General features: G+C 35.5%; 1 protein-coding gene across 1 annotated transcript in view; it reads right to left on the bottom strand.

Moving 5' to 3' along the window:
- Nucleotides 1-19,525, bottom strand: part of MYOM2 (myomesin 2) — a 71,153-nt gene that overhangs the window by 6,210 nt on the left and 45,418 nt on the right. Inside the window, exons 22-32 of the mRNA XM_071442179.1 lie at nt 18,792-18,948; nt 18,593-18,699; nt 16,881-16,925; nt 16,261-16,397; nt 11,359-11,503; nt 11,179-11,238; nt 9,691-9,758; nt 5,873-5,986; nt 4,487-4,574; nt 1,392-1,430; nt 610-715 (exon numbers count right to left, since the gene is read on the bottom strand). Of these exons, the coding sequence (XP_071298280.1) occupies nt 610-715; nt 1,392-1,430; nt 4,487-4,574; nt 5,873-5,986; nt 9,691-9,758; nt 11,179-11,238; nt 11,359-11,503; nt 16,261-16,397; nt 16,881-16,925; nt 18,593-18,699; nt 18,792-18,948 (1,066 nt within the window). The remainder of the gene's footprint in view (nt 1-609; nt 716-1,391; nt 1,431-4,486; nt 4,575-5,872; nt 5,987-9,690; nt 9,759-11,178; nt 11,239-11,358; nt 11,504-16,260; nt 16,398-16,880; nt 16,926-18,592; nt 18,700-18,791; nt 18,949-19,525) is intronic.

The raw sequence follows: 19,525 nt of genomic DNA, 5'->3' as shown, positions 1-19,525 counted from the left end.
AAAGATTAATGTAACATGAGAGTGGAAAACTATTTGCAACTTTAAATCTCATTTTCAGCCATAATCGCAGCTCTGAGGAGTATTCTCAAGGTATCCTGTGCCCCATTGAATATCTTTTCAAAGAGGATTATCAAAATTAAAATATTTTTGGTTACTTAAGACTGTATCAGTTTGGAAAACAATAATTCTAATACAGGCTTTTATTAAACTGTGAGTGCAGCTCCTTGGTATTCACCTAGAACTGGATGAGAGTTTCATGCACTTTAGAGAAAGGGCAGCCCTGAATCAGAAACTTTGCCCAAATATTTTGCTATCTTTTAACTAGTCAGATAATACAACAGAAGACAAACAGCCCTGTGTTGAATAAGAGAACACAATATAGTAAATTCCTTTTTTCTGTCTGTTACAGCCCTCCTGAGGGTGTTGGATGAGCCTTTTAATATTTCTTTTACCTTATGTACTTTCCATGTTGAAAGAGAATATACTGTTCTGGAAAGAGAAATTCATTATTTTGTTCCAATTCATAAATTAATGCCATGGAATAGTAAATATTAAATTGTAAAGACAGTATTTTTTCTCAAATAAAATTGAAAAAATATTCTCATATACCTGTGGTACCAGCTGACTTTCATTTCTTCATTGTAGTATTTCAAGAAACACTGGAGCCTTATTCCTTCCTCAGTGCAAAGAATCTTCAGTGGAGAGGCTGACTTACCTAGATTAAATAGAGAATATGGGGATCAAATAAGAGAGATAGTGGAATGAACAGGAAATGGAGGAGTGGATTATTTGTACTGTCTGGACAAAAGAAAATTCAAGACCTGGGTCATGATTTTCAAGTATCACAGAGACAATTGCCATACCTCTCAGGGAACATGTGCTGATTTATATCAGGTGAAAGTTCAGTATAAGTTTATGAGTTTATTGTCATATACAAGCATCACGACTGGCAAGATCCATTGTGAAATAATAATCTAATCATGTAATTGCCATGAAAGAGTAGTGTAATTATTCTATTTGCATAAAAATTTTATTCTTGTGAAAACCCTGTTCTTTAAGGGGAAAGAACAGCTTCTCACTGGGAACAGATTCAGAACCTCCTTCTCTCTATATCAAGGTTCACTTACTGATGGAAGCCAGGAAGAAAATTATTGCTGCAACAATTTCACAGTATCTAAACCAAACAAGCCAGGTGGAATAATACTTTATTCCCTTTTAACAGTGCCAATTAGCAAGGTCAAAACTGCCTGTTCAGAAAATTATTAATGCCCATAATAATATACCATTGGGACTCTCAGAGATTTCCCACTTAAAATAAAAGTTTTCTGTCTCAGCCTCACATGACTTCAAAATAAAAAACTACACAAAAATTCAAGACAGCATTTACTTACCACTCATTCCACTCAATGCTAGCATTATATCATCATAAACTGCAAAGAGAAAGAAAAAAAAAGGAAGAAAATGTACCATCAAATTTCAATCAGAATATAGCTTTTTTATGTTCAGTTTAATTAAAGCAATATGGGTAATCTTCATATCCTTAAGCAAAGAAAACCATTAAATTGCAACAGGTGTAAAAGACAAATTGGAAACTGTCTGTGTACAGCATATGAATTCTATGCTATGTCACTCAGGATCTCAGCCTTTTGTGGAGTCAGCTGTCTGGTACCAAATCTTTGTCTCTCTCCCTTAGGCCAGCAAAAAGAAAAAAAAGTCATTAAAACTGAATAGTTCACATTCAAAGGAGAGTGCAAGTGAAAAAGAAATTATCTCATTCTTGGCAAAAACAGTTTCACCTTCTCGCTGTAGGGTGGTATTTGACAGAAATGAAGTCCTTTAACAGCAAGTGAAATAAAGCAGGTATCATATCAAGCTTTTGAAATATCACAGAGCTGATGGGTTTGCAGCAGGAGAGAACCCCAGAGACAAGGGCACGAGAGTGAGGGACCCTTTCATAGCAGAAGAATCATATTGAATGACACCATGTAAGATGAAAGGAAAGAACCACCATAGTCTAAGGAATGCATAGTCAAGTCTGAAGGATGCTTATTCAACACTGGTGAATTTTTATGAAAATAGTAGACAGAGAAATGTGTGAAGTTCAGAAAATACTACTTATATATTTGTTCTGTATTGATTTGTATATGCACATTTTTGTCTCAGCTAAAAAATCATGATACAGTTCCATAATTTTTTGCTATCTCCAGTATGCTTCTACTAACACCTTGACATAAAGACATGAATTGCTTATTATATATATCTTACATTACAGGTGTCAGAGAAGGTAGGGTTATGTTAACCATACCATCTGAATGAGGCTGGGGGTTTTTTTCTGAGAAAATAATGGGCAGAATTAATGCAAAGGAAAAACACCTGGGAGACTATCAATTGATAATACAGCCTTCTGCAATAAACCACAGCTTAAGACTTCAGCCTGATACTCATCTTTTCCTCTTGTTACAGATACTTCCTCCATCTGCTGAAAATGAATGTTAAGATTTCTGTTAAACTGAGTTAATTTTTTAACACATCTTTCTCTTCCTATTAGGAGCTGGGCAAAAAATATTCATTATTTAGGACAAATGTCTACATGTGGTTGGGATGAATGTAGATTCACTTTGGCCTGTTTGGTGTGACCTAAGGAAATATATCCAGGGAAGCACTCTTCACCAAATTCACTCATGTTGGCAACAGATCAGTGTTTGTTATGCACTCAGAATCACAGAATATTATGAGTTGGAAGTGACCTACAAGAATCTTGAAGCCCAAGTCTTAGGTGACTAGCCCATACAGGGATCAAACCAACCACTTTGGCATTATTAGCACTATGCTTTAACCAACTGAGCTCATCTCAGGGTCAAAGTAAACAGACATTTTTAAGTGAAAAAATATTAAATGTAAATAGAATTGCTGTATCTCACTGTGATGTCTGATATTATACAAAACCTTTTCTAAATATCTATCGTGCATCTATTTTAGATTATAGTCTCTTATTTGCATTTAACTTCATTTGAATGTCAGTGGATGCTGAGCTTGAAGTAACGTGCCCCACAGAATAAGCAGTCTTCCCTGCTCCTGCTTGACTGCTCTTTTTATCCTTTATGTTTCAAGGCTAACTCCACCATTTAGGAGAGCCATTTTCTGGTTTAATAGGGCAGTTTTCATGGGTTTGCTGGTTGACATTTTCAAAGCCTCCTGGACCCACAGAATTAGATACTGTGAATTCTCTAAACAGGCATTTCACTGTACATTTCAAGGTGTGCAACGCAGTTTGCCATACCTGAAGTATAGTCACTGGAAGCCCTGACCATATGAGGGAGACCTACTGACCCTTTTGTTTATTCCAGTGGTCAGGATACACATACACAAATCCATAGACTAAGGGAATATCTGTGTATATATCAAAGGGCAGGAAGGGAGGAGGTGATTAATGAGAATATATTGCAAAGTGTGGGACCTGAGCGTGACATAAATAGTATGGAATAAGGGACAGAAATTGTACTGGTTTTGCCTGGAATAGAGTTAATTTTCTTCATAGCAGCTTTACGGTGCTGTGTTCTGGATTTGTGACTAAACCAGTGTTGGTAACACAGGGAGGTTTTAGCTGCTCCTGAGAAGTGCTTGTACAATGTGGAAATCTTTTATTTCTTCTCCTCAGACTGCCTCACCAAGAGGAGGCTGGGGGTGCACAAGAAGTCAGGAGATGACACAGCCAAGAACAATTGACCCCAAGTGACCCAAAAGATATTTCATACCATATGATATCATACCCAGTATAGAAAGCTCAAGGAAGAAGGAGGAAGTGAGGAGCATTTGAAGTCATGGTGTTTGTCTACCCAAGTCACTGTTACATGTGATGGAACCCAGCTTTACAAGAGATGGCTGAACACCTACCTGTCCATGGGAAACTGTGAATGAATTCTTTGTTTTGCTTTGCTTGTATGCACAGCTTTTGCTCTACCTATTAAACCAAATTAAACCTATTTAGCTCAACCCAGGATTTTTTCACTTTTCTTCTTCCAATTCTCTCCCCCATCTCACTGAAAGAGAGTGAGCAAAAGGCTGTGTGGGGCTGAGATGCCAGCTGACACTAACCCACAGAACAGTTTTATAATTTAGAATCAAAAGCACACTCGGTCCCCACTGAGAGTCCCACATGAACATAGCACTTTGTTGCTTTAGGGTTTTTTGTAGATATTAAAGCTTAAGAAACCTGAGAGAGAGTGACCTCCTATAAAATGGAGTGTCTGTCTGGTTAGAAACATACTTCATCTCCTGCCTGTCAAAATGCTTGAGATTAATCACAAAAATGCCCAGTGTCACCCCTCCTAAAGTGCTGATCTGTAGTTCAGGTCTCTATAACAGAGAAATGAAATTCAAAGAATGCTAAAAATATATGCAAATTTGCCATTTGCAAGGATAGATCTTTGACACCTCTGGAGAACAGGTGGAGATCATTATTCCATTACAGTAGATTGAATGTTACCTTTTCCTGATAATTCAAGAGAAGATACATCATGACCTCTATCATCTGATAGGGTCGCCTTATAAACTCCTTCATCTTTGCGAGACAGCTGCAAGGAAAACACAAGATATTTACTGACAAACTTGATAGTACTACATAGTACTCAATTTGCTCAACACCTGCACAATTTTCTAATTAAAACAACATAAATTGTACTGTCTTCTGGATAAATAATCTTACCAGAGAGGAGATGGAAGCTATGAACTGCTGTTTCATGCTTTTAAGAATGGAGATGCATTTAGTTCTTAAGCCTAAAACTTATTCTGATTTCAGTTCAATTTCCTCTAGAAACCATGAGGTTTTTTGACTTGTTCCAAAATTACAAGCACTGTAGTAAGATGTAACAAGGCATAACTGCAACCTACAAAAACTTTAGAAATCTAATTTTTCTTCAAAAAATGATTATTTTTTGAATTATGTAAATCATAACAGCAAATCTATGTCCTGTAACATCAGCTCCTTCATGCTGCTTGCATTCAAGCAGCAACTGCAGCGAAATTATATCTATTCTAAATAATTAATTCAGACTTTATATTCTGAAATCTATCACAGGGATATTGCATTAAAGGCAGTAGGGATTTTTGGGTTTTGTGGGTTTGTTTTAATTTCTTTTAAAACCTGAAGGAAAATATACAAACATTTATATATAGATTGGAGATGACTTAATGCTTACACTTATACAAATCCAGAAGCACATAAACCATAGCAGAAATATCATAAAATTTAATGGCAAGTAAAAAGAGCGATCCAAGACAAGTAGAAACTACCCTCCCCAAGAAAGACTACTCAAGAAAAATGAAGTCAGTATCCTCTTTCAAGGGAAATGAAGGAAGGAAATTAGAAGAATATGAAGCCAATAAATAAACTATTTAGATGTAATGCACATTACTGAAAGCAGAAAATCTCATTCTGGTAGGTTTTGTCACTTCACAAAGGCAGCAACTATGCAAGTTAAGGTTTCAAATAGAAGTTGGGTTATCATGTTTGCATAAAGATAAATCTTAAGAAGCCATAAACTTCAAACTTATTTATTTTAGGCAATAAAACTGAAACACTGTTAAAAATGAGGTGCTTGAACAAGTTGAAAAATTAAGGAGTAATAATAAAGAATGAGGTACAGGTCACCCAAGGACTCTAAAGCAACTTAAGCATGAACTCTGAGCTGATTAATAAAAACAGATACTCTTTGCTAGCAATAGTTATTCGCCAGCTAATTGAAGAGTAGAAAATATGTCTTTTCTTACAACTGTTCATAAAAATCATGATAGCTGGCTTGCTGCTTTGTCTGGCAAATCTACAGTGTGTCAAGCAGAAGCTGTCATTTGTAACTGGCAGGCAATACAGTACCTTGGGAATACTGAGGTGACATTCTCCCTTCTGAAGATCAGGCAGCTCCTCAACATCAACCCCAGAACCATCCTTATACCACTTAAAATCAGTCTCCTTCTTTGTGTTTGCAACCTGTACAACAGAAAAGGCACATAAGCCTAGCTATGTCCTGAGGAAATGTATTGCACTGTGGGAAGCCACACAGGTACTTTCAACATATGAAACCAATTTTTTTATAACACATGTCAAATAAAGCTAAGTAAAAAACCAATTTCAACCAAGTCCTACTAAGCAAGTCTCAGTCCTACAGTGTTTCTTTGCAGCACAGTATACAGGTTACAACTTCAGAGCCCTGTAAAATCCTTAAAGAAAATCCCAGCAATCTCTTCCCTTAAATGGTTTTTCACCCTTGCTCTGTGCTTTTGGTTTGTCTAGAGATAGCTGTGGAAGAAGTATCTTTCAAATTAGAGCTTCTGAACTCTCCTTTATCTTTTTGTGTTTGCCCTGTGACTCCAGAGAGCTGTAACACAGAACTTAGGCCCTATCTTAGTCTTCGGCCAATTTGGAGATTTATCCCAGCTACCTAAGCACTATCTCCCGTGGATAAGTTGTAGGAAGCAACTGAAATCACTATTCTGAAAGCATCCAAGACTTCAAAACTGTGACCTGCACCAAAAATCCTTTTTTATTTTACCTTCTACGTTGAGTCCTATGGGATAGACAAAGACCTGAGGAATCTTACAAATTGCAGTCTTTCCCAACAAAAATGGGCTTAACAACATAGTGCATATGCAGAACAGCTGTTTGAAAGCAAGAATTTTGCTGTAGTAGCAGCAATTCATTGAAACAATACTTAAATAGACTACAGCTGTACCTGAAGTACTGTTCTAATTTTGATATAAAAACTGTATATTGGATACACTTGAAGTATTGCTGGATAAACTACCTCAAACTGTGAATTCAAGAAAGCTAAAAGTGCAGGTTTTTTTAGAAACCCCATATATTTTTACCCTCACTTTCAAAAACACTGTTTATCCCCATACCCTTCTAAAAGTCATAAAGGTGCAATGGTATTTTCATGTGTAGCCTGAATTCCCAGTCATTGTGGCTTTGGTAAAAAGACAGAGCCGGCAAGATATTTCTCAGTCCCCAGGCAGTTGTTTTAAAAAGGCTCCTTAAAGAAAAGGTAAAAAACAGAACAAATTACTAGAGGGCAGCCAGGAACTTAATACAGGTCTGCAATAGTTTTCAAGTGGCTTGCTTGAAGGAAAAAAACATGCACCAATTTCTAACCCTTTTATATTAGAGTAGTCATTCCATAGAGGAACAGCTCTATGAAAGAGCTCTGTAAAGGTGACAAATAAGAGGGTCTTCTATACTCATTCCTAGCCATCTCTATCAGACATGCTCAAATTAATCACATCTATTCTTGCTTAATAGCCAGCATGGTTGCTATGGATCTCTGACAGTATTTGAGATCGCCACCTGGCCCAAAGCAATGACTTGCTGAAGAAAAGTGAGCAGCATTTTACACTTACCAGTAACTACAAAGTGAATGTTCCTGTAGTCCTATGACATGAGTGGCAATTTTATTTGAACAAAGCCTGAAGGAACAAGCCTTTAATGCTTTTCAACAATTTTTCATCAAAGACTGTTAGCAATCAATCTGACAATAAATAGACTGAGTTTCAGACACATGCAATTTGCAGTGCTGAAGTTATTTCATAATGGCATTTACTATGAAATGTTATGCTTTTCACTGTTAGCCACACACCAAAAATCTTGCTTTTAACAGACACAGTACAAATAAGGGCCAAAGTTGTGCAAGAGCAAGTAGCTTCTGAATGTTCTGAAATTTAGAATTACTAGAAGTAAAATGACAGTAGTTGCTAGCATAGGAAGAAAAACAAACACAAAACAAAAACACCATCAAATAACTTTCAAATGGACAACTGTGTTCCACTGACATTGAGGGGCTACAATACCAAGAACATGGTCATTAATCCCAGCTAATTCAGAATTAAATACTAAGTCAATCCAAAGTCAATCAGGTCCGATCATACAGAAAATAAGGGATATATGAAGTAATATTTGGTATACTCTTTTATAACACCATCCATATTTCTACATCATTTCTGTTATGGGCCTGGATCATACAGTCAGTCCTTTGCCCTACGCAAGCTTCCAGTTGACATGATTTCCTGGCTTCCCTGTGCCATGCAATGGCTTTTAAAATAGTCAAGGTAAAATGCCCTCTCTTACAGATACTTCCTTCACATTATCCCAGGCTCTTCGAAGAGGCAAAAACTCCCTTGACAATTTTTTTTTTTTTTTTGCAGAGGTGAAGTAAACAGAGCCTGGAAGAGACCTGGGTCCAGTATTACGATATGGCCTGAGATGGCAGAGATTATTCCTTTATTGTTTTTATTACCACAGAAATAGTGTGGAGTGGCCACACCTCTGACTTGTTTGTCAGGTGTCTGGAGTTTGAAGGACAAACCCGGGCTTTGTTTTGCAAACTCTTCCTGTGTATAAATACAAGTTAAACAGCCATAAACAACAGTTCCATGTGAACCTAACGGCCAGTCACATACTAACAGTAACAAACATTATAAGGTCAATAGCATAGTTAAAATGATGAGTGTGCAAGCAGCCCACATCCTAGATTTCATTTACATAAAATGTTCTGACCTTGTGAACAAAAAGCACACTGGTGAAAAGCAAATAATCAGATGCTCAGCCTTTCACAGCTTCAGTGCTATAAACAGGCTTGACAGTCAATGAAAGAAGGATAATTTCAGATTAATTTGTAGAGAATTAACACTAGCAAAACTGGTTCAGCAACATTAAATTCCCCATGTGAATGATAGGATAAGCAGGGTTCATGCCTGAGGCACATGCATGTGGAGATTATAAAGTACTCCAGCAAAGGTACTGTGTTAACTAATGAGTGTTGAGCCCTAAAATGTGAACACATGGAATGGCAGCTTCAGTACCAGGTCAGTTCTGCTGGGAACTGAGGTTAAGGGTGTCCTAGTTAATGAGCAGGAAAAAAAAAAGAAATCCCACAAATGTGCATGCAAATTGCTCATAAAGAATGATTCAAGTTAGTCTAATTATAAGTCAAAAGTTTTTTCAAAAGAAGAGGAGAAAATTGATACAAAATAATCCATATTAGAGTGAAAGAGAATGAAGAAGAGTTTGATGCCTGAATTCAATTTACTTAGTTTTTCAGACCTCTAATTGGTCATTCTAGAAGAACAAAACAAATGAAAATTTATCTGTTTAGAAAGGTATTTAAAGATGTTAATAGCAGAAGGTACACTGAAATCAATATACATTATCGTTACTTAAGATTCAAAAGTCATTAGCCAAAAATAATTTTAAAATCATCTTTTATAACCTTAATACTAGAAGTCCTTGTAGCACATTTGATTACAGTTGATTAAAGAACAGACTATTAGAGAAATAAGTAAACAGTAAAGAAAGATTTTGAACTCTGGCTTCTTTTAGCCGTTTCTAAGGAAGAAGAAAAGGGATACATCTTAAGGAACGTATATTTTCTGTAAATTATTCTTATGGCTCATAATTTTTATAAACAATTGGACCACCTAATAATACATTTAGAAATTTCCTATAATTATTTTTGTTTTCATTAACTCTACTGCTGAAGAATAGTATGTCATAAATTTTTATATTCAAATTTTCCAAATAATAAAAAATAGTTTTCAAATGAAACTTTTGGTTTTAAAGGTATCTAAGTAATTTTTTACATTTTTCTACCTCAATTCTTCTTCAACATATTCTAAAAAATAATTTCAAGTATATTTCCTTACCTTACAAGAAAGTAAAACTTCACATTCCTCTGTAACGTTCCAATACAAAAACTCTGAGAAGTGAGGACCTAAGAAACAAAACAATCTTAAAGCAATGTTGTAGAATGAAGAGTAGCAGGAAAAAACAGTGAAAGAAAGAAAAAAGATGACAATTTCAACATCCTTACACAAGAACAAGAGGGAACTCCTGAACTACCCATGCACTAGAAGGAAAATCCTGCAAGTTTTTATCATAATTACCCAGTGTCTACATTTCAGCTTAGGAACATGAATCTCATCTCTGAATCTGTATGAATCAAGTAATTTTCCAAAATATAAAATGGTGAGTGAGAAGAATTACTTTATTGAATATCTTTGTGTCAAATTGCCAACTAAGCAGAGGAAAGAAACAAAGTAGCTACAAACAAGCATCCAAATAATGTATTTAATGTAAAAACAACACGACAAACATTGTTTGCCCAAATAATGTAAAGCTTAAAAACATGTTAAATCTACAGGCAGAACAGAAATTATTGCTTTTCCCCCAACCTACAAAGAAATACATCCTGATGAAAATTTGCTGAACACACATACCTTTTTTAAATTATTGTGTTTACTTATCTCAATAAATGTACATGTCTTTGTGATGGCAGGATAAGGGGCCTTAATTCTGATACCCAAACCTGGGAAGTTGCAAAGTCCAAGACTTTGACTTAAATCATTCAGTACTGAAAGATTTTGTCAGTTTATGCTGTAAGTTTTTATTTCTTTCCTAAATCAATTTTAAACAGCCTTCAAAAAATAGAATTACATTGCTTCTGTACAGAATCTTACAAAGATATTAAGATATTTAGGAAATACTTAAGATATTTAGGAAAAAAAGTTTTTAATCATTATTGTTACTTTCATCTGGAAAGCCATCTGCTTACAAGTGAAATTTACAAACTAGAGCTCAAGTTCAATTTTTTAAGGATTTCACAGGGATAGAATTCTGAATTAGATATCCAATTGGAATTTTCTCATTCAGCTGCAAGCAATATTGATAACGAGTATGTAACAAACTCTACAACTGCATAGCAACTATGCAACAAATATACATTTAGTTCCTGGAATTTTGCCTCAATAGAAACCATTGGGTCAACCTTTTAATCTTCCTTATCCGGCACTACTTGTCTTGTCTGTCTACTCTTCTGTCAATTATATTGAGCAGACAACTTGTATGCTTAAACTAAATGTAATTAAATGTTTTGTTGGACTGGACCCTACAGTAGGCACACTTCTCATGAATATTGAGCAAAGATAACCTCTTGTGAGAAGTCATTTTTTCTCTGCTTAGTGAAGGTTCTGTCACAAATTGTCAATGTTGGAAAATAAGATCCACCAAGGTTCAAGTGTCTCCTAAGACTGAACAATATCTTCTAATAAAGAAGCTGTAAGTGTTTAGCATTCTCCAGGGATGAATCATCAGCTGCAAACCAGGCCTGAAGTCACCAATCTGCTCCATCTTACCTTGTTTTCTGAGATATTCCTTTCGTTGGAGCTCAGACTCAGCCAATACTCCCTTGAATGCTAAATTTTAGAAGAGGTGAATGAAATATGAGTTAGTCACAAAATTACTCAAAGAATAATTGAAGTTCACTTCGTCATCAGAGTCAAAGTTTCAGTACTTCAATGTTTCAGTGAACATACCATCTCCAATGAGAACTAATGAGGACTGGTTTTTGGCCTTTCCATCCTGAATCTGTACTGTGTAGGTACCTTCATTGTCAATTGTAAATTTTTCCATCACCATTTCTATAATGCCATTTGAACGGTCACAATTTATTTTATGCCTCTGAAATAAACAAATAAGTACTTTAGCATAGTATAAATTACTTATGATTTCTATTGAGTAAATTATGAATTATATTCCTTCCCCCACAGTCAACCTCTTTCATGTCCTTTTAATTGTAAACTAAGGGAAGAAAACTCTGCTTTTGTTTACTTTAGTGCAAAAAGATCCCAGTGGTGACAGAAACCTCTGGGTGCAGCTGCATTGGGAATCCTCAAGTCATCATAATATAGCTGGTTTGTATTTGAAAACAATTGTTTATGGCACTGTGCATATTTGAAGAGCCTAACAGCCGGCTTTTAGCTGCCTTACAGCTGCCAGTTAAACAAGGGGGTTTGCTAGGCAGAAGGATTATTCCTTGCAGAGTCCAGAAACAACTGGAAATATTAAATATGGATCTTCAAATAAGATCACACCAAATCTAAAAGGTCATCCCTACTAAATATCTGAGATATATATAGTAGTCAATAGTGTATCTTATTTTCTCATAAGAAGAAATTATTTTCTTATTTAATTTTAGGTGTAATTTTCAAAGAACACTTTAAGCAAACAACCATGAGAAAAGTAACTTGTGCAAACCCCACAGAGTTTCTGGGACCCAAAAGCAATTGACCAAGTCCCACAAAAGAGAGGTATAATTCTCTCAGGATATATAGTTACTCTCTTAAGTGTTCACAGAATACACAAAACACCAAATATTGACTTGAATTCAAAGTTAAATATGCTTTTCACTGTTTGTGTCCTTTGCATGTTTGCTTTTTATTAAATATTCCAGAAAGATAAATTATTGGCAATCATCATCATGGAAACAGAAAATTACAAGCTAGTATTGCACAATCTTCGCAGAATATGTGTTAGAATTTTCAGGTACTGTTTTAGATACAACCATGTTTTACTAATATCCTCTTTTATTCAGTGAGTTACAACTATGAAGACAATGTCCCCCAGTGACAGTGATGTTTTTTGAATCTCAACTAACAAACACCTAAAGCTAAGCAAAGATAACCCATAGAAGTTTGTTGGTGAATACTTTTAGGTAAACAACGTGGCCAAGGATATTACATACTAAGTTCCAGTCACGATTGCACAGAACAGTAAATGTCACTATCTAGGAGTTATATGCAGTGAATTACTATAGACCCTGTTACTTTTGAACATACTGTTAAGAGGAGACATGATGTCTTATAAATAGAATCCTTTGATAAACCTCTTTATTGGTCTCCAAAAGTAAAAAATGGTACTAAGATAAGAGATAGACAAAATTTAAAGAAGGAGAAGAAAGAAGAAATGTAAAAAAAGCTAGTAAAAATGCCACTTATTAAGCTCTCTAGAATCTTATTGAAATGGAAGAACCTCTAAGTCCTCTAAGATCCAAAAGTAGGAATGACTCCACAGATATATTTGCTTTAGCTTTGAGGAATGCATCTCGGCCAGCCTCAAAAACAGACTCACTGTTGTATGGATAACAAGTCTGGAAGAACAGTGTCAAACAGTCAAGATATTTAGCATTCAGTACTGGTATTTTCAAATATATAAATATTTTAAATCTTAATGGAAGTAATGAGGTAATGGAAGAATGAAGAAAAAGAAAATAGGTGGAATTGACAAAGCAGTCAGCTAACAGATTGATCAGAATAATAATTTTTTAAGGGATATGCATCTTAACTTGGATACATGATTTCCCATACATACTGCATTGTCAAGATACAATGTCAAAGAATAAGACAAGATAAAATTAATTGGGAAATTAAGTAGAAAATCTACTTCTGTTAGAGTTCATCTGTGAGAATTAAGGTGATAGGTGAGGGAGGTTAAAAAGAGCATTAATAAACTTACCTAAACTATCAATATGTTCAAATTTCAATGTGCAAAAGTCAAATTCTTGCTTACAGCCTCTTCCCCTCAGAAGTCAAGGACTACACTGGCATTTACTTGAAGAGTTCCCAGGGAGAAAATTAAATTAAATTTTGCCAGAAGCAAAAAAGTTTAAAAAAAAGCAAGATGTATGTTTTTATCTGATTCTTTATGACACTTTTCTTTTTATTCTCTAGTTTTATTTAAAAAAATATTAAAATATTAAAATAAAATGTGATTAAATGGGGCTCAGTTCATTCCATTTTAAGCTTATTTTGAAATCTTACCAAAAAAACTCCCTGCTAGGATCTAGCAGGAAAAATTTATCACTTTAGCCAATGTCATGAATCAGGCCACAATTCACCAGCATAATGGTCTATTGAACATGTTCAGTGACTGTAGCCCAGTCTCCAGACAGGTTTTAGAGTGCAATTAGGCTTCTAACTATTGCCATTATGCAGCAAGATGAAGTTCAATGATTTTATGGGCATCATAAATATTAGGCTTTTATGTGACTTTCCACAAAAATATCATCTGTCTCCAAACATAAATGTCACCTGTGGGTTACTAATTAAAGAGGTGAAATAATGCAGCTTCATTTCAAGACTTTTTCTGATGTCAACACTTCCAGAACATATGCAAACTAAAAATAGCTCATTCTGTCTCATGAACATTGCCAAAACAAAGTATTGTCATTTCAATACATCCTAGGCACAAGATTTTCAGTGCTATAGTTTATTACTTCTTACAGAAAGATAAACAGATAATTATTTTACTCAGAAATACTTCTTCTTCCACTCGTCAATATGTAATTAAAGTAAATGCTCTTTGCCTTTCTATGGTATAAAAATGCTGATAAAGCTTCTCTGACCCAAACCAGGATTTGCATTCTCAGGAATTAACCAAATCTTTCAAACAGCTGCAATGGAGATGAAGTCTTCACAGGAAAGTATTTCCAGTGCTGGGCTTATGGCCTGTAGATGAACCATACTTGTGCCCTGCAAAGGCATGACCTTACTTTCTTCTCAGCCCATCTTTTTATGCCCCTTTATATGAGAGGTCTTCCTAGAGCTATAAAAATGTGGGAAGCTGGTGGCCTACCCTCTCATCTCTATGTAGCTGCTCAATGAACAGTTTCTACTCCAAAATCAAAATTAAAAACCAAAATAGAAAGTGATAGCATATAACATTTTTAAGTCTATGAACACTGCTGCATTGTCAAGTGCCTCCCACATTATACATAAAACTATTAATATCAGCCTCAGAAAGTCTTTGGGAACAGCATGTCTTGTTGGTTTGGAATCCAAAACTGAAGCAACCATTTTCTTGAGCTATTTTTCTAAAATATTTGTGTCTAACACTGGTCTGTGTGTAAATTCTCCTTCTGAATAGAGAAAAAGAAAAAGAGTCCAACTCTTTTTCCAGTATGAATAGGCTCACTCTGCAACAAGAATTCTACAATGAAAAAAATATTTGAGTGATAGATTGGCCTTCGTTTCAGGTATTATCACACCTTAATAACATGACATTAAGAAGCTATGGGATCCAGGGAATTACAGGCCTGTCAGCCTGACCTCAGTGCCAGGGAATATAAAGAAGTGGATACACCTTAAGAGACACCAAGCAACATGCCCAGGAAGACTAGGGGATGAGTCTAGTCTTCAGCCAGCACAGACTTGTGACAGGCAAGTCCTGCTTTACTGACCTGATAACCTTCAGTGACAAGGTGACCCACTTAGTGGATGAAGGAAGGGCTGCGGATGTTGCCTACTGGGAATTAAGCCAAGACTTTGATACTGTTTCCCACAGCTTTCTCCTGGAGATACTGGCTGCTCATAGCTTGGATACAAGCAGTAGCTCCTGGCTGGATGGCCAAGGGCAAAGTGGTGGTGAATGGAGTTAAATCCAGTTGGTAGATATCACAAATTATGTTCTCCAGGGCTCAGCAGTGGGGCCAGTCCTGTTTAATATTGTTCCATATTTAATAATCATCTAGAGAAAAGGATCAAGTTGAGTGGGAGTGTTGATCTGCTGGAAGGTAGGAAGACTCTGCAGAGATATCTCGACAAGTTGAATAGATGGCTCGAGACCAATTGCATGAGGTTTCAACAAAGCCAAGTGCCAGGTCCCGCCCTTGGGTCAAAACAAGACTTGGGGAGGAATTGCTGGAAAGTGGCCCAGTGGGAAAGGACCTGGAGGTGCTGGTTGACAGCTGGTTGAGCATGAGCCATCAGCATGTAACCAGGAGGTCAAGAAGACCAATGGCATCCTGGCCTGTGTCAGCAACAGTGTGGGCAGCAGCACCGGAGCAGGGATTGTACTCAGCACTGGTGAGGCCATATCTCAAATCCTGTGCTCAGTTCTGGGCTCATCACTGCAAGATAGACATTGAGGTGCTGGAGTGTGCCAGAGGACAGCAGAGCTGGTGAAGGGTTGGGAGCACAAGTCCTGTGAGAAGCATTTGGGGGAGGTGGGGTTGTTTAGCCTAGAGAAACAGAGGCTCAGGGGGGACCATTAATGTTCTCTACAACTTCATGAAGGAGGTTGTACCCAGGTTGAGATCAGTCCTTTCTCCCAAGTAACAAGTAATAGGACAAGAAGAAAAGGCCTCAAGTTGCATCAAGTGAGTTTAGACTGGATATTAGGAAAAATTTCTTAACTGAAAGAAGAAGGCTGCCCAGGGAAGTGGTTGAGTCACCATCATTGGAGGTATTTAAAAGAAAAATAGATGTGGCATTTACGGACATGGTTTAGTGGTGGACTTGGCAGTGTCATGTTAACTGTTGGATTCCATGATCTTAAAAGTCTTTTCCAACTTAAATAACTCTATGATTCTGTGATAACAATAGAAACCTGCAGGTTTCTTAAAAAAAATCACTTATGTATAGTACTCATTATATACTTACGTCACTGTTTTCGACTTCTTTATCATTAATGACAAATCTGAAAGTAGAATCTGGAGATAAGCTTTCAGCCTGAATCCAGAAACGAACTTCTCCTTTATCAAGAACCTCATAAGCTAACTCTGATTTCAGTGGTATTGCTACAAAAAGAAAATAATTAAAAATCAGTAGTTCATGAAACCTTGTGAGAAATAGGAATATCAAAGTAAAATACTAGCAATTCCCTATTATTTGTGGATTTCTGGGTATCAAATTATACACAGGGAAAAGTCCCCTAATGCAGAACTGATGATTTGGCTGATTTTTAAATTAATTTCTCAAAGGGAGAAGAGAATGTACATCTTACTGTTTGTACATTGTGTAAGGATTTTGCGAGTAACAATTTGTAATGTATTGTCAAAGTTAAACTTGAGACATTTAGGAACAATGATCTTATTTGATGTCAACTAATATTCTTCTAAAGAAAGTAAAATATAAGGAAGCAAAGTGTTCTATGCTCAGTGAAACTGCCATGAAAAATGAATTTGCCATTGTCTCAGGAAGAATCTTTCTGGAACTCCAGTCATTAGTATGTAATTATATTCCTTCTAGAAGTGTCTAATAGATTCATATCTTCAACTTACTTGGATTCTTTATTTCATAGCTTAATGCCATCAAACGTTCAAACTCTGAAAATAAGAAAAAAGTTCACATTTTAATTTATTCTGAATACAGACAGCAAATGGGTGTTGATGAAAAATACCAGCATCAACAAAGTTATCTCCTTGAAGCTTGTATATGAATACACAACTCTTAAAAAATGACTGAAAAAAAAGATTTAGGAAACTTAACTTCTTATACATGGATTTAGCAAATGTTCCTACTGCATGCATTTTAGTACACATTCTCTTATGCAAGGGAATCTAAACAAAGGCCAAAACCTATTTTATACTTTAAAAATAGAAATATAAAAGAAAGATTGGAAACCATAACTTCTAATCAGTGTATAAGGTTCCTTTATGCCCTGACTTCCTTTCTCAGACTGGTCCTGAAAATTTTGTTTTATTGTGGCAGGAAAAAAGATTGAGTGCAGGTTAGTCAGAAATTAGTACAGAAAGTTTTAGTTAATGCAGCAAATCCTCATGAAGGCTGTGTGAGAGTCTTGAATTTAGTTTTTTAGATTTTCATACTAATCCTATTTATCATAGTCATTGCCAATAAAGATTTGGAAAATGAACATTACTGCCAATTCCAAATTTACAGATAATGCAAAGACAGAGAAAATTAGCACGGATTTATGACATGATAGAGGATTTAGCAAAATTAAAGGAGAAGTTATAGCTTTTGAGAGAGTAAATGGGCAGTGAAATTATGGTTTTCAGTGTTAAGATGAAAAATCTGATACTTGTGCAGGGATCCAGTGTAAACAAAATTGTAATTTTCAGTGATATATGATCAGAAAAGACTTAGGGGAAGTATGGGATGGGAAAGAGCTTCAGTGTTTTATTAAAAAAAAATAAAAATTCAAAGCTAGAGCAGATGATGACAAGATCTACAGAAAGATTTCAGAGTGATGCTTCAAAACTTAGCTAAAGGGCAGTGCTCATGATAACGACTCATAAATCTTCCATGTCCTGGAGAACTTTTTTTTCCCCCTGAACATGGATTTCTTCTCAACACCTACTTGGACAGGGTGGTTTGACATGTTTCTCACTGTGATTCCTTAAATGGCTCAGTAGGTTGAGAAGCGGAGGGATTTTAATACTTGAGGAACTGGGCAGAGCAATTACAACTGAGAACTGGGAAAGCAGCAAATTTTTATCTTTGTTTTTTATGTCAGCATTTCTCAATGATAGAACAAAGTGAGACTGAAGCAAATTAATTGTGAATCCAATGAAAAAAAATAGCTACAATGAAATAAAGTAAAACTAATACATATGCAAGCTAAATGATAATTTGACCCAATGTATTTAGACATTGTTAAAGCATCATCATTTTTCTCACTAATTTCCTGCATCTCAGTTATGAGAAACTGCATCTAGAGCCTCAAGCTGAAAGTGTAAGGGATATTTACAAACATCCTTATAATCCCAGCATACCGAAAACAATTCTAATTTGCCATATTTTTTATCTTCATCTAGAAAATGTTGCCTGAAGATATCCCAGCTTTCATTATTATGATAATCAGAAAAATAAGTAATCACACAAAGCCTGTTGAGGGTTCGTTTTTGTTTTTCTTTAATGCACAGGAAATAATGTGAGAGTGGTAGGGTTCTATTCTGCTTTTTCCTTGGGCAATTTTTAGTGCAGTTGAGGTGATACAGTGAAAAAAGATTTGAAATTATAAGGACCTTACCTTGATCATCCATAACAAAGCTGGAGGAAATCCCATCTGTGTCACTAACTGAGATAGAGTAAGTTCCCAAGTCTGATTTATCAGGATTTTTGAAGTACAGCTTAGAACTAAAAACACCAATTAAAAAGAATATCATTAGCTGTGTATCACATTTTTAACATGACTTACTGATTTCCTTTGGTAGATTGGCATGACTTACTGATTTCCTTCTGTTTCAATCTTAAACTTATGAGAATCATCAATCTCCTCATAAGATTTACCCCATGCAAAATGAGATGCATCTGTTGCTTCTTTGCAGTCAAAAGCCAGGTAAATATTACCCTCATCATCCACACCTGAATAGATTTCTTTTGTTCCTGAAAAATAGGAATCAACTCAAATGTCAAGACTGCATTTTCTTGCCAAGGTGCAATTCATAAATTACTAAAGCCCAGATCTATTTTGTCCTAAAAGATACTGATTTTATTAGCAGGTCCTAAAGCAGGTTTATGTCATATGCTGGCTCAGCATCACATGCTATTAAGTTTCTTACTCTACATGCAAGAAATGAATGATAATACTAATAAATTCTTATTGAGAAACAAATGAATAAGATATAACTGAATATGAGAAGACATGATTGTAAAAACAAACCAATTTTATTATCATTCCTGAAGCTTTAATAAATGTGTTTCACAACAAATAGCACCTCTGTTGGAATAAAACACCAAAATAATTGATTATCAAATAACTCCTGAAGTTAGAATAAAAACCAAAATAATTGATTATCAAATAACTCCTGAACTAAGTAAAGGAAAAAATTCTAATCGCTGTCTCCATATCCACATGAGTGAAGTTTTAAGGCTAAGAGATTCTTAATTCTTTAAATACTTATATGTGATATAATATCAAATTAGGTTGATGAAATGCAATTCCAAGTATTTAAGAAACAGA

This window comes from Agelaius tricolor, unplaced genomic scaffold, assembly GCF_023055355.1.
Source record: "Agelaius tricolor isolate 1412-34295 unplaced genomic scaffold, bAgeTri1.0.p SCAF_1, whole genome shotgun sequence".
Lineage (NCBI taxonomy): Eukaryota > Metazoa > Chordata > Aves > Passeriformes > Icteridae > Agelaius > Agelaius tricolor.
The sequence above is the reverse complement of the archived record's forward strand: the minus strand, read 5'-3'. Positions and strand labels throughout refer to the sequence as shown.